Source organism: Pongo abelii, chromosome 18 (assembly GCF_028885655.2).
Source record: "Pongo abelii isolate AG06213 chromosome 18, NHGRI_mPonAbe1-v2.0_pri, whole genome shotgun sequence".
In the NCBI taxonomy this organism is placed as follows: domain Eukaryota; kingdom Metazoa; phylum Chordata; class Mammalia; order Primates; family Hominidae; genus Pongo; species Pongo abelii.
This window is the reverse complement of record NC_072003.2, coordinates 3163477-3179171: the sequence shown is the minus strand read 5'-3', so window position 1 is coordinate 3179171 and position 15695 is coordinate 3163477. Positions and strand designations below refer to the sequence as shown.

Sequence of the window (15695 nt, the reverse complement as noted above, 5' to 3'; positions counted from 1 at the left end):
GTGGTGGTGGGCGCCTGTAATCTCAGCTACTCGGGAGACTGAGGCAGGAGAATTGCTGGAACCTGGGAGACGGAGGTTGCAGTCAGTCGAGATAGCGCCATTGCACTCCAGACTGGGAGACAGAGAGGGCCTCCATCTCAAAAAAACAAAACGGGCCGGGCGCCGTGGCTCACGCCTGTAATCCCAACACTTTGGGAGGCCGAGGCGGGCAGATCACGAGGTCAGGAGATCGAGGCCATCCTGGCTAACACGGTGAAACCCTGTCTCTACTAAAAATACAAAAAATTAGTCGGGGGTGGTGGTGGGCACCTGTAGTAGTCCCAGCTACTCGGGAGGCTGAGGCAGGAGAATGGCGTGAACCCGGAAGGCGGAGCTTGCAGTGAGCCAAGATCGTGCTACCGCACTCCAGCCTTGGCGACAGAGCGAGACTCCATCTCAAAAACAAACAACAACAACAAAAAAACATAGCAACATAAAAATAATATTATCTGGCCGGGCGCGGTGGCTTAAGCCGGTAATCCCAGCGCAGTGCGAGGCCAAGGCGGGCGGATCGCTTGAGTCCCGGATTTCGAGACGCCTGGGCAATATAACAAGACCCTGTCTATACAAAACAAAACATATATTAGCTGGGCACGGTGGCGTGTGCCGTCTGTAGTCCCAGCTACTCAGGAGGCTGAGGCGGGAGGATCGCTTGAGCCCGGAAGGTCGAGACTGCAGTGAGCCGCGATCGCACCACTGCACTCCAGTCTGGGTGACACAGTGAAAATATTTCTCTAAAATAATACCAATAGTATGCCCTTTAATTTGTACCTTAGGACGTAGTTACATAATAAAATGCAGACTTGTTATCTCCATTTTGCAGAGTAGGAAACGAAGGCTCGGGAAGGTTAGGTGAGTTCCCCATATCACCGCGCTGCTTAAGTGGTGATGCGGAGTCTCAAGCTCTGTTCTCCCCTAAGCCTGGCGCCCTCATCCAGGGTTAGTCTGAACGTCCTCCAGCCCGAGACGGGCGCAGCGACCCCAGCCTCCAGCGCCCCCCTCTGACGAGCCTGGGATTCGCACGCCCGCTGCCGTCGGGGACAGGGTCTCTGCCCCTCCTCCGGGGCGGTGGTCCAGTGACGTCACCGCTCCTTTAAGACCCCCCGCCCCCGCCCCTGTCCCGACACTCGGCCTAGGAATTTCCCTTATCTCCTTCGCAGGTGAGTCCGGGGCAAGTGTGCGTGTTGGAGAGACGCCTTTTGGGGCCGGGTGCAGGGTGGTGGCGGCGTGGGTAGGGGTGCGTGCGAACTCGGGCTGCGGCCACCTGGATGGACGAGTCCCTGAGGGGGTCGGGCGGTCTGCGCCCAAGCCTCCGAGGTGATAGGCTCCTTCGGGGCTCCCAAGGGTTAAACGCCCCTCCCCCCTCCCCAGGGACAAAGACTCCGAAACCCCGGGCGCCCCTCCCCCACCTGCCTTGCCTCTCGGGGCGGGGCGCCCCTCCCCCCTCCCCCTCACCTGGGGGAGCGGACCTTGCGGCCACTGCAGCTATAGAACCCCTCCTGGGCGCGCGGCTGCCAGGCTGGGGTGGTCGGGTGGGCCGGGGCGCCCTCGGACAGAGTCGGGTGGGCCGGGGCACCCTCGGACAGTCTTTTTCATGCAGTGCATGAAAAAGAAAGGGGCAGGGGCACACTCAGAGGGGAGAGGCCTGGGCGCCTAGACCAGCGTGGCCCCTAACTCAGCCAGAGGCCTAAGGGCCAGACCGGGGCGCTGGGGCACCCTGCCCCAGCCAGTCTCCCCAAGGTGGCCTGCTCCGCCCAGGCCTGGGGCCCCTGGCTAATGAGTAGAGCCTGCCCTCCGTCTATTGCCGGCCGGGATAAGTTTAGGTCCAAGCCGTACAATGAAAGAACTCTGGGCAGTGGGAGGCCACAGCCCGGCCCTAGACAGAAGTGATCCCCTCCGCAACCTCCAACACTGAGGGGACACAGGTGCAGGCCAGGTGGTGGTGGGAGAACTGGTGTCGAGGGGAGTCTAGCACGGCATTTTGGTCTAGAATTCACAGGAAAAGGCCCTCAGCCTTGAGGCTATGCTCTCCAGCCCCTAGGGGAGGTCAGAAGGGTGGGACCAGGGAGTTATCCAGTGGCTTTGGGGAAGGAACTGCTTTTAGGTGGGGGATTAATGATGCTTTTCTTCATCTCTCCTGGTCCTGGTGTCTGCCAGCCTGGGGTGTGGAACCAAAGTTGTGAGGGACATTGGGTGGTGGGAGGAAGCTTAGGATCTCCAATCTTAGTGTTGAAATTAACAAGTTTTGGTTGGGCACAGTGGCTCACACCTGTAATCCCAGCACTTTGGGAGGCCGAGGCGGGCAGATCACCTGAGGTCAGGAGTTCGAGACCAGCCTGGCCAACTTGATGAAACCTTGTCTCTACTAAAAATACAAAAATTAAGGCCAGGTGCGGTGGCTCATGCCTGTAATCCCAGCACTTTGGGAGGCCGAGGCGGGAGGATCACGAAGTCAGGAGATTGAGACCATCCTGGCTAACACAGTGAAACTCCATCTCTACTAAAAATACGAAAAAATTAGCCGGGCGTGGTGGTGAGCACCTGTAGTCCCAGCTACTCGGGAGGCTGAGGCAGGAGCATGGTGTGAACCCGGGAGGCAGAGCTTGCAGTGAGCCGAGATCCCCTCACTGCACTCCAGGCTGGGCGACAGAGCGAGACTCCATCTCGAAAAAAAAAAAAATTAGCCGGGCGTGGTGGTGTGCACCTGTAATCCCAGCTACTTGGGAGGCTAAGGCAGGAGAATCTCTTGAACCTGGGAGGCAGAGGTTGCAGTGAGCCGAGATGGCACCACTGCACTCTAGCCTGGGCCACAGAGCGAGACTCCTCGTCTCAAACAAACAAAAAAAAGAAATGGACAAGTTTTGAGCCTTAAACTCAAGGCTAGAACTGAACCATTCTACACGGAAACTGCTTGGAAATCGCACCGTGTTCTCATCCTGCTTTTTGCTGCCTTGCAGCCTGATCACTGGCTCTGGCCTTGCACTGTCATTGCACAGGTTTCATCCTGTTATCTTTCATTTGCACTCAGAATAGCCAGGGCAGGGCTGCTTGCACATTCACTGTCATGAGCCAGTGCCTGTCACATAACTAGAAAGAATAATAAATGCTAAAGTATTAAGTGTTCATTTTGCCCACGAGACGTGAGGCTCAGGGAGCATGTCTTGACTGAGTTCCAGGATGTGATAACCACTTTCCAGGGTGCATGCCCCTAGTGTCCTGTCCACATGTGGCCTGAGGTCTGGGCCCGCCAGGCCTCACCTTGTGCTTCTGTCCCTAACACAGTGCAGCTCCTTCAACCTTGCCATGGCCTCTGCCGGAATGCAGATCCTGGGAGTCGTCCTGACACTGCTGGGCTGGGTAAATGGCCTGGTCTCCTGCGCCCTGCCCATGTGGAAGGTGACCGCTTTCATCGGCAACAGCATCGTGGTGGCCCAGATGGTGTGGGAGGGCCTGTGGATGTCCTGCGTGGTGCAGAGCACCGGCCAGATGCAGTGCAAGGTGTACGACTCACTGCTGGCGCTGCCGCAGGACCTGCAGGCTGCACGTGCCCTCTGTGTCATCGCCCTCCTTGTGGCCCTGTTTGGCTTGCTGGTCTACCTTGCTGGGGCCAAGTGTACCACCTGTGTGGAGGAGAAGGATTCCAAGGCCCGCCTGGTGCTCACCTCTGGGATTGTCTTTGTCATCTCAGGGGTCCTGACGCTAATCCCTGTGTGCTGGACGGCGCATGCCATCATCCGGGACTTCTATAACCCCCTGGTGGCTGAGGCCCAAAAGCGGGAGCTGGGGGCCTCCCTCTACTTGGGCTGGGCGGCCTCAGGCCTTTTGTTGCTGGGTGGGGGGCTGCTGTGCTGCACTTGCCCCTTGGGGGGGTCCCGGGGCCCCAGCCATTACATGGCCCGCTACTCAACATCTGCCCCTGCCATCTCTCGGGGGCCCTCTGAGTACCCCACCAAGAATTACGTCTGACATGGAGGGGAATGGGGGCTCCACTGGCGCTAGAGCCATCCAGAAGTGGCAGTGCCCAACAGCTTTGGGATGTGTTCGTACCTTTTGTTTCTGCCTCCTGCTATTTTTCTTTTGACTGAGGATATTTAAAATTCATTTGAAAACTGAACCAAGATGATGACTCAGACTCCCATTTAGGCTCTGCTGTTTCTCACCCTTGGATGATGGAGCCAAAGAGGGGATGGTTTGAGATTCTGGATCTTGACATGCCCATCTTAGAAGCCAGTCGAGCTGTGGAACGAATGTGGAGGCTGCTTGCTGTGCTGGCCTTTGCAACAAGACAGACTGTCCCCAAGAGTTCCTGCTGCTGCTGGGGGCTGGGCTTCCCTAGATGTCACTGGACAGCTGCCCCCCCATCCTACTCAGGCCTCTGGAGCTCCTCTCTTCACCCCTGGAAAAGCAAGTGATCTGTTAACAAAGGACTGCCCACCTCCGGAACTTCTGACCTCTGGCTCCTCCATCCTGATGGGACGTCCACCCCCCAGAGCCAGGTCCCAGCTATGTAGACCCCCGCCCCCACCTCCAACACTGCACCCTTCTGCCCTGCCCGCCCCGCCTCACCCCCTTTACACTCACATTTTTACCAAATAAAGCATGTTTTGTTAGTGTGTTTGGTGTTGCAGGGGGTTACTGAGTGCCCACCCTGGCTAGGGGAAGAGGTGGGCATAAGTGAGTCAGGATCCCCTCTGCCCGTGGCTTGAGTGAGCATACCCACCAGGCAGAACCTGGAGCCAGACCTTGGCCTGACAGCCACCAAGGGAGGCCGTCTGGCTGTCCCTGCCCAGCCCCAGCGGCGGCGCACAGATTAGAGGGAGCCCAGTTACAAATGCTCTTTATTTCCAACTGGAGGGTGGGGATGTTGGGGAGAGGGAGGTGATGGGTAGGCCCTCCCTGACAACTCCAGGGTTGGGAGGGCATGGTCTGCTCCTTGGTTTTGGAGCCAATGAGCTGCTGCTGTTTTGGTGAGGCCAGAATTCCTGGGGCAGGGGAAGGCTCAGAAGAGAAGGAAGGCCAGCCAGTGTCCTGGGCAACGGAAGAAAACAATTACTGGGGAGACGGAGGCAGGCCAGGGTTCCCAACACCTCTGGGCTGCCCAACTTGGGGGAGAACATCAAAAGGGACCCCGCTGAGAAGAGCTCAGCCAGGCCAGCTGACCCAGCCCTGCAGCCAGGTGTAGCTTGGGCTTTTGGAAAGTGGGTTTTCCTGGGGAAGGAGGTTGTGATGGAGCAGGGCATCTGGTCACCAGGCCAAGGTTGAAGGGGCGGAGCAGTGGCGAGCAGCGGGCTCCCAGGGGAAGCCTCCACCTCACACGTAGTCCCTCTTGTCCAGTCCAGACGTGCCCGAGCGGGAGGGGATGGAGTAGCCCAGCCTAGGTCCGCGGGGCCGCTCAACCTGGGGCGGGGGGCACGTGCAGCAGAGGAGCCCCCCGCCCAGCATAAGCAGTGCGGCCGCTGCCCAGCCCAGGTAGAGGGAGGCCCCCAGCTCCCGCTTGAGGGCCTCAGCCACCAGGGGGTTGTAGAAGTCCTGGATGATGGCATGCGCCGTCCAGCACACAGGGATGAGCACCAGGATGCCAGCGAGGAGGAGGATGACCCCCGCGGTGAGCACGATACGGGCCTTGGCACCTTCGTCCTCCACACACGTGGTACACTGGGCACCTGTGATGGCCACCAGGAGGCCAAGCAGGGCCAGCAGGAGGGCGATGACACAGAGGGCACGTGCAGCCTGCAGGTCCTGCGGCAGCGCCAGCAGTGAGTCGTACACCTTGCACTGCATCTGGCCCGTGCTCTGCACCACGCAGGACATCCACAGGCCCTCCCACACCACCTGGGCCACCACGATGCTGTTGCCGATGAAGGCGGTCACCTTCCACAGGGGCAGGGCGCAGGACACCAAGGTCCCCAGCCAGCCCAGCACAGCCAGGGTCATGCCCAGCAGTTCTAAGCCGGTCGAAGCCATCAGGCCCCTCGGTTAGGTCTTCTCAGCCGCAGGCAGCCTAGGTGACTCAGAGGGTGTGTCTGGTGTGCTGGGTGGGTGTCTCTGTGTCCAGCAGGAGGGGGAAGGCTTGTTGGTGTCCCCAAGCCAGGCCAGTCCTCAGTTCCGTGAACCTCTTGAAAGGCGCCTCCTCTCCGTGCCTCTTGCAGGTGTTTCTGGTCCTCGTGGAGCACAAAGCAGACTCCTAGTCCCACTCGGCTGAGTGGTGGGTGTCACCTCGAGAGGCCTCCGCCCATCGGATGCCCTGAGGGTGCTGCTGCTCTTACCACCCCGCTGTTACACCTGGGCTAAGCTCGCACGGGCCCTCCGGACGCACTGCCAGGCTGAGGACATCTGCGTCTCCTGCCGGCTGGTGCAGGTTCCCACTGAGCGACTCTGACAGTGCCACCTGGGGACTCTGCGGGCTCTCGGCTGCAGGCGGGGTTTTAAGGCCCAGGTAGGGGAGGAGCAGAGTGAAGTGCAGGGAGGCCGGGATAGGGGAGACCTGAGCCACGGGGTGGGTGCGGGGCTGGGGGTTCGTGGGCAGCGGATGGATGAGGGGCTGGGGGCCAGCGGGGGACTCCGCGGCTAAGTGGGGACAGGGGAGGAAGAGCGTCCATAGCATCTGTGCTTGTGGGAACCAAGGGTGAAGGAGGGGAAGATGGAGGACAAGCTGAGGAAGAAGAGAGGGATCGGGGGTCAAAAAAGTAACAGGCTCAGGACAGAAACGCACACAGGGGGTGTCGGCTTGCCTTCCTGAGCCTCCTCCTCCCGCAGCCCCTCCCCAGCCGCCTCTGCTCTCCCCCGGCCCAGTTTCGTGATGCAAACATGCCCCAGCTCCCTGAGTATCGCACACTCCCGCCCGCCTGGGACTCTCTGGAATCTGATCCATCCCCCGTCTCAGCCCAGTGGCCCCGCTAGCTCCCGGGGGAAGGGCCCCGCCCGCACTGTTCCCCAGATGACAGGTGCCTGGCGCCCAGCTCAGGTGGCATCACCCTGGCAACGGCCTAGAAAACTACCCCCCACTTCAACCTCAGCTCAGGTGCACTCTTGCCACCCCTGCTGCTGAAACCGAGGCTGAGCTGAGCTGCCTAAGATCTCCAGAGGCCAGAGGATGAGGGGCCTGTTGTGGAGGTTGGGGGCCACTCAGGAAGGGGGATGGAGGCAGGAGGGGCTGGGGCTGGAATCCAGGGTGGGGCACAGCCCAGGACCCGGTTATGTTCCATGGGTGGGTGAGTGAGTAGCCAGTCAGGCCTCCCGGGCCAAAACACCCCAGAGGTGGGCACGGGGGTTAAGTCCAGGGACTCAAGTGTCCCCAAGACCTGCCTTCCAGTTTGCAGGAAAGCCTTACCTCCAGAAAACCCCCCTCAGAGCCTGTGATTCCACTCATGGGGACAGCCTGGGAGTCCCACTGACCAAAGCTCAAATCCTGACCCCTACCTGGGACAGATCATGGAAGGTCGAGGTCCTTAACCTCCTTTGGTCAAAGACCCACTTGAGAAACCCCCTGGGACTCACAGAACATGCACCCACAAACATGTGCCCCTCATTTGTGAGGGAGGGTTCATGAACTCCCTCAAGCCCCTGCCTGGGTGCTAAGAACCTCTGAGGATTGTTGTCTGAAAAAGGAGTGTGACGGCCAGGTGCAGTGGCTCACGCCTGTAATCCCAACACTTTGGGAGGCCAAGGTGGGCAAATCACGAAGTCAGGAATTCGAGACCAGCCTGGCCAACATGGTGAAACCCCGTCTCTACTAAAAATACAAAAAATTAGATATCCCAGCACTTTGGGAGGCTGAGGTAGGTAAATCAGAAGGTTAAGAGATCGAGACCATCCTGGCCAACATGGTGAAACCCCGTCTCTACTAAAAATATAAAAATTAGCTGGGCATGGTGGCACAAGCCTGTAGTCCCAGCCACTCGCCACTCTGGAGGCTGAGGCAACAGAATCACTTGAAACCGGGAGGTAGAGGTTGCAGCGAGCCAAGATCGTACCACTCCACTACAGCCTGGCGACAGAGCGAGACTCGTCTCAAAAAAAAAAAAAAAAAATTAGCTAGGCGTGGTGGCAGGCGCCTGTAATCCCAGCTACTTGGGAGCCTGAGGCAGAAGAATCGCTTGAACCGGAGGTAGAGGTTGCAGTGAGCCGAGATCGCACCACTGCACTCCAGCCTGGGTGACAGTGGGAGACTCCATCTCAAAAAAAAAAAAAAAGGAAAAGGGATGTGAGGAAGATTCTCTCCATACACTTTCCAGGGAGGTACAGAGGATCCTCAGAGTGGGCCCTCACCTGGGACTGCCTCTCACCTGCCTGGTGCTGGGAGGGCTGGGGTGTGCTGGAGCCCACTGGTCAGTGTGGGCAGGGATGGAGGTGACCACCACACACATCTGGTGGCTGCACCACTTCACCGCACTGCCTTTGGGGAGCCAGTGGCCAGGCACACCCCTGCTCAGTGCCCCTCACCTAGTCGGTGGGACATTGTGTATAAAGGGCTCTAACCTCAAGGAGCGGTCAGGGTTCAAACCTAGGGGTATGAGCATCACTTCAGCGAAAGGGTTTTGGCATCTTTTGGGTCTGGGCACTGAGGCTCACTCCTGTAATCCCAGCGCGTAAGAGGCCAAGGTGGGAGGACTGCTTAAGGCCAGGAGCTTGAGACCAGCCTGGGCAACATAGTGAGACCCCATTTCTAAAAATAATATATATATATATATATATATACAAAAATTAGTTGAGTTAGGTGGTTCCTGTCGGTAGTCCCAGCTACTCGGTAGGCTGAGGTAGGAGGATCTCTTGAGCCCAGGAGTTGGAGGCTGCAGTGAGCTATGATTATGCCACCGCACTCCATCCTAGGTGAGACCCTGTCTCTTAAAAAAAAAATGATACTTTTGGAAGAGAGATACATACTTTGCTTCAGATTTGCAAAGGGGCCTTGACCCAAAACAGCTTAAGATCCTCCCCTGCAAACACAGAGACAGGCCAGTGCCAATCAGCTGGTCTGTAAGGTAAACAGAAGCCTCCTCTTCACCACCCTCTAGACTTCTCCACTGAGGGGGGCTCCTCCAGTACTAGGGGGGCTGACCTGGTGGCCCCACAGAGTCTGGAAGATGGGTGATACAGGGGCTGGAAAATGGCCATTGATGGACTCAGGGAATCTTGTGGCGGGTTTGTCCAGCTCACCCAGCCCCTGGGGCTCAGATTTCACAGGGTGGGGGTGGGGAGAGCAGAGATTGCAGACGGAGGCAAGCCGGTCAGTGGGCTCCCTTACAGCCTTCCAGGGGCCTCCAGGAATCCAGCCGCACAGGTTTGGGCAGCTGTCAGGAGGCAGCAGCAAGCCTGGCTCTCTGGAAGTCCCCCCAACCCAGGGGCTATTCTCTTCCCTGGGCCGGAACAAGTCCTCCTCGTCCTAGGGCCTAAGGTGATCGGCTCATCCCACTTTTTTGAGGGACATTCCCAGTTTGAATATTGGGTCCTCCAGGGAAACCCAGACGGCTGGTCCACTTGCCGTCGGGCCCTGCCTCGGTGACTCACCGGTTCCACAGTCAGCTCTAAACCCCTACGTTGTAGCCCAGTGGCGGGCTGCACACATCCGGTGAGCGTCGTGCCCAGAAAGGGCATAAAAGGACCCCAGGGGTTTTTTTTGTTTGTTTTTTGAGACGGAGTTTTGCGCTTGTTGCCCGGGCTGGAGTGCAATGGCACAATCTGGGCTCACAGCAACCTCTGCCTCCTGGGTTCAAGCTGTTCTCCTGCCTCAGCCTTTCAAGTAGCCGAGATTACAGGCATGCGCCACCACACCCGGCTAATTTTTTTCTTTTTTTGTGTTTAGTAGAGACGGGGTTTCACCATGTTGGTCTGGCTGGTCTCGAACTCCTGATCTCAGGTGATCTGCCTGCCTCAGCCTTCCAAAGTGCTGGGATTACAGGCAAGCGCCACCGCACCCCAGGTTTGTGTTTTGTTTTGTTTTTTTGAAACGGAATCTCACTCTGTTGCCCAGGCTGGAGTGCAGTGACGTGATCTCGGCTCACTGCAACCTCTGCCTGCTGGATTCAAGTGATTCTCCTGCCTCAGCCTCCCGAGTAGCTGGAACTACAGGCATGCGCCAACACACTTGGCTAATTTTTGTGTTTTTATTAGAGACGGAGTTTCACCATATTGGCCAGGCTGGTCTTGAACTCCCGACCTCGTGATCTGCCTGCCTCGGCCTCCCAAACTGCTGGGATTAGAGGTGTGAGCCACCGTGTCCAGCCGACCCCAGGTTTTTAAGACCCCAATTCCTCTTTGGCCCAACATCTCCATACCGGAGCAAGAAGGAAAGCAAGCCCACACTCCAGGGACTAGCCAGCAGCGTGGGTGGCATCTGCTCAGCAGATGCGCACACACCCACCTCAGTGACCAACCCACTGGACTTGCCTTCACAGTGGCCCTGTGTGGCTGCAGCCTCCTCCCACCCCAAGTCTCCAAAACAAAGTATCTCCCCAAGCCCCTTGGGGAGAGTAAAAGTGGGGAAACATCTCGGAGCCTAGGAGAGGCTGGAAGAGGGTGGCTGGGGAGCTGCCCACGGTGGGAGGATTCCCAGGACACACGGGCAGCAATTAGCCTGTTGTCCTCAGCTCTCACTAGACCTAGGCTGGGAGGTCCCAGACCCTCTCCCAGGCCCCCCGTGCACCTGGATTCAGTTGGATCTTGGGAACGGAAGGGTTAAGGTTGGGGCCTAATCAGGGACTGGAATGCCATTGATATGGAAAAGTGGGGGCCCCTTGGTGTGGTTACCATCTCAATGGCACTTTAACACGTCCAGCAAAGTCCCCTCCCCCATCCGCCACGTCTGGGAAAAGAGGTGGGGGAGGGGAACCTTCCCCACCGTACTACCCTGGGAGGAAAGGAAGCCGGCCCTCCACCAGTCCCTTCCTGGAGTGACAAAATGGACCTCGTTTTTGTTCCATCTAGGAGGAAAGAGGGGCAGGGAGGCTCAGGTGGGCAGAAGAAACCAGAGATCAGCTTAGATAGGGTCGAAGTGGGTTAACCCGCGCCTCTTAGAGGGGGAAGTGTGGCCTGACGACAAAGGAAAGGAAGTTACCAGGAGCTACCATGTGCCAGGAACAGTGCGGGGGTGGGTGTGGGGGCTGCACACTAAGAACCCCAAGGGCAGAGTCACCCACTGTGCCCAGAGGAGCCAAGACCCAGATCTTACAGGTAAAGAAGCCGGTCCCCTAGCTCCCAAACCAAAAAGTGCAGCTAAATTTCGGTGGTGCAGCCGTCACCCTCATGGGCTTGCTGCCCACCTTCACAGACAGGAACAAGCTCAGGGAGCTGAGCGAACCTGACCAAGTGCACAGCGGGAAGCAGGACACACCTGACACCAACCCAGACCCTGACTTTGGAGCTAGCCCCCTGGGTGGACTAAAAGAGCCTCCTGAACCTCTTTCCCGACAGGGCAGCGGGGCAGGGCCTCTCCTTCTTCTGGGCCTCCCAAGCATCATCCCATTCCTCCTTGTCCCAAATTCTTTGAGGCTCCCAGTACAGGGAAACCTCTGCAGAAAACTGCATCTGGATCTGATTACGGAAGAGGCCCCCTCCACCTGCTGGCTCACTCTCATTGCCATGTCCCTGGCAAGGGAAGTGCCCTTTGCTCCCCACTTGCAGGGGGCAGCAGGCTGGACTCCCAGAACCTCGTGTGAGCCCCACCCCAGGGCTCCCTGGGCAAGTCACAGCTGCCCAAACCTCAGGTGCCTCCTGGCTGTAAAGCAGAGAGGAGACAGCTCTGCTTCAACCCTGGCACATCCCTGGACTGGCGCCTTGGGGATCGAGGTAGGCATTGACTCAAGGCAAGCATATTTTGTCAAAAGCATAACGGAGGTTTCACTTGTAAACCTGGGCAGACTCCACTGACTGGGTAACGATTAACTTTATTATCAGTAGTAATTGTCAGTTTCAACCAGCAGCAGTTATCGCTCCCACCCTTTGAGGGTGGGGGCCCCACGGCTAATGCTGTCTTTAAGAACACACATCTGTGTACTTCCTGTTTCTTAGCTGAGAGAGGAGGCCTCAACAATATAAAGTGCAGGGAACTGGGGAGCAGCAAGCCAGTGGGAATGGGCACCTGGCCATAAGTCAGAGAAGGGGAAGGAGAGTCACTTTATTCTCTCCCGGTGCCAGTAAGAACTTTATCAAGGTACTAGTGCCATCAGCTCCTGCCCAAGGGCACCCCGGGCTCCAGGTCAGCAAGACGGATTTAAGACACATTACGTTCTGGGAAGACAGCTAGGAAGGTAGGTCAGCCCCAAAGGGGAGAGGACACTGCATGTCCGGATGGGGGCACACAAAATGATACCTCCACCCTCTAAGCCCTGGAATCTGTGAATGTGACCTCACTTGATAAAAGGGCCTTTGCACATGTAATTAAACTAAGGATATCAAAATGAGATTATCCTAGATTTCAGGCGGGTCCTACATTCAACGACAATCCAACCTCTTACAACATAAAAACAGGGAGACTGGAGACAGACATGGGGAGAAGGCCACGTGAAGATGGAGGCAGGAACTCCTGTGATGCAGCCATAAGCCACCAGGAGCTGGAAGAGGCAGGAGGGATCCTCCCCTGGCACCTGCGCAGGTAACAAGGTCCTGCCCACACCTTTATTTTTGACTTTTGGCCTCCAGAACTGTAAAGAATACATTTGTGTTGTTTGAAGCCACACAGTGTGTATAAATTTGTTACTGCGGTTCAGGCCAGGCGCGGTGGCTCACCCCTGTAATCCCAGCACTTTGGGAGGCTGAGGCGGGAGGATCACGAGGTCAGGAGATCAAGATCATCCTGGCTAACACGGTGAAACCGCGTCTCTACTAAAAATAAAAAAAATTTAAAAATAAAATTGTTACTGCAGTCACAAAGAACTAGTACACTGCCCTTCTTGGTGGTGGGTCCCAGGCTCTCCGAGGTCCCCCAGGGTCAAGGTTGGCTTTCTGATACCAGTCCTGGGCTGCTGGAGAAAAGCCCACTGAGATAGAATTTTCGCCTGATTACCTGAGGTCAGGCCACCTAGGGAACAAAGAGAACTTTATTAAGTTGTAGAGCCTGCACAGAAACTGGCGGGTGGGGTGCAGGTAAAGCTGGAGAGAACAGGAGCTTCCTCTCAGGGCCCAGCGCGGGTGAGGGTGGGGAACGCTCTCCTGTCCCGTGGGGATGACTTCACAGCCCTTGCATGTGACCCTTGGGTCCAGTATCGATCCACACCGCTGCTTCCCTGGTGCACACAGCCAGCCCGACCCCTGGATCTGTTTCAGTTGAAAATTTGACTTCTGAAGACTTTTGAAAGGCCAGGCGCAGTGGCTTATGCTTGTAATCCCAGCACTTTGGGAGGCCGAGACGGGCAGATCACCTGAGGTCTGGAGTTTGAGACCAGCCTGACCAACATGGAGAAACCCCGTCTCTACTAAAAATACAAAATTAGCTGGGCGTGGTGGCGCATGCCTGTAAACTCAACTACTCGGGAGGCTGAGGCAGGAGAATCGTTTGAACCCAGGAGGCGGAGGCTGCGGTGAGCCAAGATTATGCCATTGCACTCTAGCCTGGGCAACAAAAACGAAACTCCGTCTCAAAAAAAAAGACTTTTGAGGCAGGATCAGAATTTTCAAGAGCCATACACTGAGGATGGCCTTAGCCATGGCATCCAGACCCTTTATTTATAAGAGAAATGAAACATTTGGATACAGTTAAAGCACTTTAAACTTTTTTTGTTTGTTTGTTTTTTAGACGGAGTTTAGCTCTTGTTGCCCAGGCTGGAGTGCAATGGCACGATCTCCGCTCACCACAACCTCCGCCTGCCAGGTTCAAGCGATTCTCCTGCCTCAGCCTCCCGAGTAGCTGGGATTACAGGCATGTGCCACCACGCCCGGCTAATTTTGTATTTTTAGTAGAGACGGGGTTTCTCCATGTTGGTCAGGCTGGTCTCAAACTCCTGACCTCAGGTGATCCGCCAGCCTCAGCCTCCCAAAGTGCTGGGATTATAGGCGTGAGCCACCGCGTCCGGCCCAGCACTTTAAACTTTTGTTTTCATACCCTTGATCCCCATTTCCTTGGACATGTGCTGTGGGCCCCGCCCGCTGCCCTGATCACTAGCCAGGTTATCAGCCCAGGGGATAGGTTACATTCTCAAATAACCTAGCAAGAGGCCTGCTGGAGGGCAGCAGGTGAAAATGGAAGACCCGAATCTTTAGACGAGTCTATTTTCAGACTCGCTCCTTTCTCTACCAAACCTGGGCTGCTTCCGAGTCCCCTTCTCTCTTCCCCAAACTGGGCTCTAACCCCCGTCCTCTGAATCCATGCCCGGGTAAGGTGACTAGGGGCACTGGCCCTGTCCGGGGCTGCCTACTCACCCGCCGCGGGAGGGGCCGGGTCAGCAGGGCGGCGACAGGAAGAAATGCGGCGGGGGCGGCGGCGGCGGCGGGGGCGGGGGCGGGGAAAAGGCGGGCAGCGGCCATGGGTCGCGGGTCTCGGGGGGCGCCAGTAGGCTGAAGGGAGTGGGTCGCGCGGGCAGCGGCGGCAGCGGCTGCGGGGGCGGCTCGGAGACCAGGGGCGGGCGGCCGCACGCGCCCACGGGCCCGGGGCATGCGGCTACGGCGGCCTCGGGCAGCGGAGGCAGCGGCAGGTGCGCGGGCGGCGGCGCTGGCGCAGGCAGGCGCGGCAGGTCCTGCAGTGCGAGCGCGGCGGCGGGGGGCGCGGGTGAGCAGGCTTCGGGCGGCAGTTCGGGCAGTGCCAGATGCGCGCCGGCGCCCCAGGGCGCCAGCGGCTCGGGCCGCAGCGGGAGCGCGGGCAGCGGCGGCAGCTCGGCCAGGGCGAGAACGGAGGGCGGCGGCGGCGGCGGCCCGGAGCTCAGGCCGGGCGGCAGGCCGGGCAGCGGCGGGTGCGGCAGGGACGGCGGGGGCAGCGGGGTGGGCGGCAGCGTCGAGCGGGCCCGGCCCAGTCGCGAGTGGGCGCGGGCGCGGGCGAGCCGCGGGTTCGAGCTGGAGCGGGGCAGCCGCGCCGCCAGCTTGGCTGCGGCCGCCACCCCAGTTGCGGCCTCCACCCCAGGGCCCCAGAGCGCGCCGCCCGCCGTGACCTCGTACCTCGGGAGGTGGCCACGCGCCGCGCTCCGACTGGCCCAGCCAATCGCAGGTGCCCGCCGCCGCACTCAACCAATCAGGGGCCAGTGCGCTCGCCGCCTACGGGTCCCTCCCGGCAGCTGTCAAGGGCTACCCTTGGCAGCCAATCAGAGATATCAGCGCGCTCCGCCAAGTTCTTCTTCCCGCCCTCTCCTGGTCACAGCCAATCGCTGTGTCCCAGGTGCCGCAGCTGCTCCCCGCCCTCAGCTAGCCTGGATATCAGGCGCTGCACACGCGCGGTGGGCGCCCCCACCTGGCCTGAGGATCTGCGGATTCGCTGCGACACCGAGGCGCCCCGCCTCACCAATTTGTGTTTTTTTTGTTTTTTAGGTGGCTTTTTTGGGGACTGAGCCTCACTCTGGCGCCCAGGCTACATTGCAGTGGCGCGGTCTTGGCTCAGTGAAGCCTCGACCTGCCGGACTAAAGCAGTTCTCCCGCCTCAGCCTCCCCAAGTAGCTGGGACTACAGGTGCACGCCACCACACCCGGCTAATTATTATACTTTTTAAATTAAAAAAAATTTTTTTTAGACGGAGTCTC

General features: G+C 58.3%; 3 protein-coding genes across 3 annotated transcripts; 1 reads left to right on the top strand and 2 right to left on the bottom strand.

Moving 5' to 3' along the window:
• Positions 1-1092: 1092 nt before the first annotated feature.
• On the top strand, positions 1093-4857 carry CLDN6 (claudin 6). The gene is made up of 2 exons (XM_009250372.3): positions 1093-1199; positions 3322-4857. Exon 2 carries the CDS (start codon positions 3343-3345, stop codon positions 4003-4005), a length of 663 nt encoding a protein of 220 aa, XP_009248647.1. The 5' UTR covers positions 1093-1199; positions 3322-3342; the 3' UTR covers positions 4006-4857.
• Position 4858: 1 nt separating this feature from the next.
• CLDN9 (claudin 9) lies at positions 4859-8072 on the bottom strand. Its single transcript, XM_063717531.1, has one exon. The coding sequence runs from the start codon at positions 6001-6003 to the stop codon at positions 5350-5352; it is 654 nt and encodes a 217-aa protein (XP_063573601.1). The 5' UTR covers positions 6004-8072; the 3' UTR covers positions 4859-5349.
• A 688-nt stretch (positions 8073-8760) lies between these two features.
• Positions 8761-15532, bottom strand: LOC134760449 (uncharacterized). The gene is made up of 3 exons (XM_063717819.1): positions 15528-15532; positions 14392-15150; positions 8761-13054 (listed from the first exon to the last, which is right to left on the bottom strand). The coding sequence occupies exons 1-2, from the start codon at positions 15530-15532 to the stop codon at positions 14412-14414; spliced, it is 744 nt and encodes a 247-aa protein (XP_063573889.1). The 3' UTR covers positions 8761-13054; positions 14392-14411.
• Between the last annotated feature and the right edge of the window lie 163 nt (positions 15533-15695).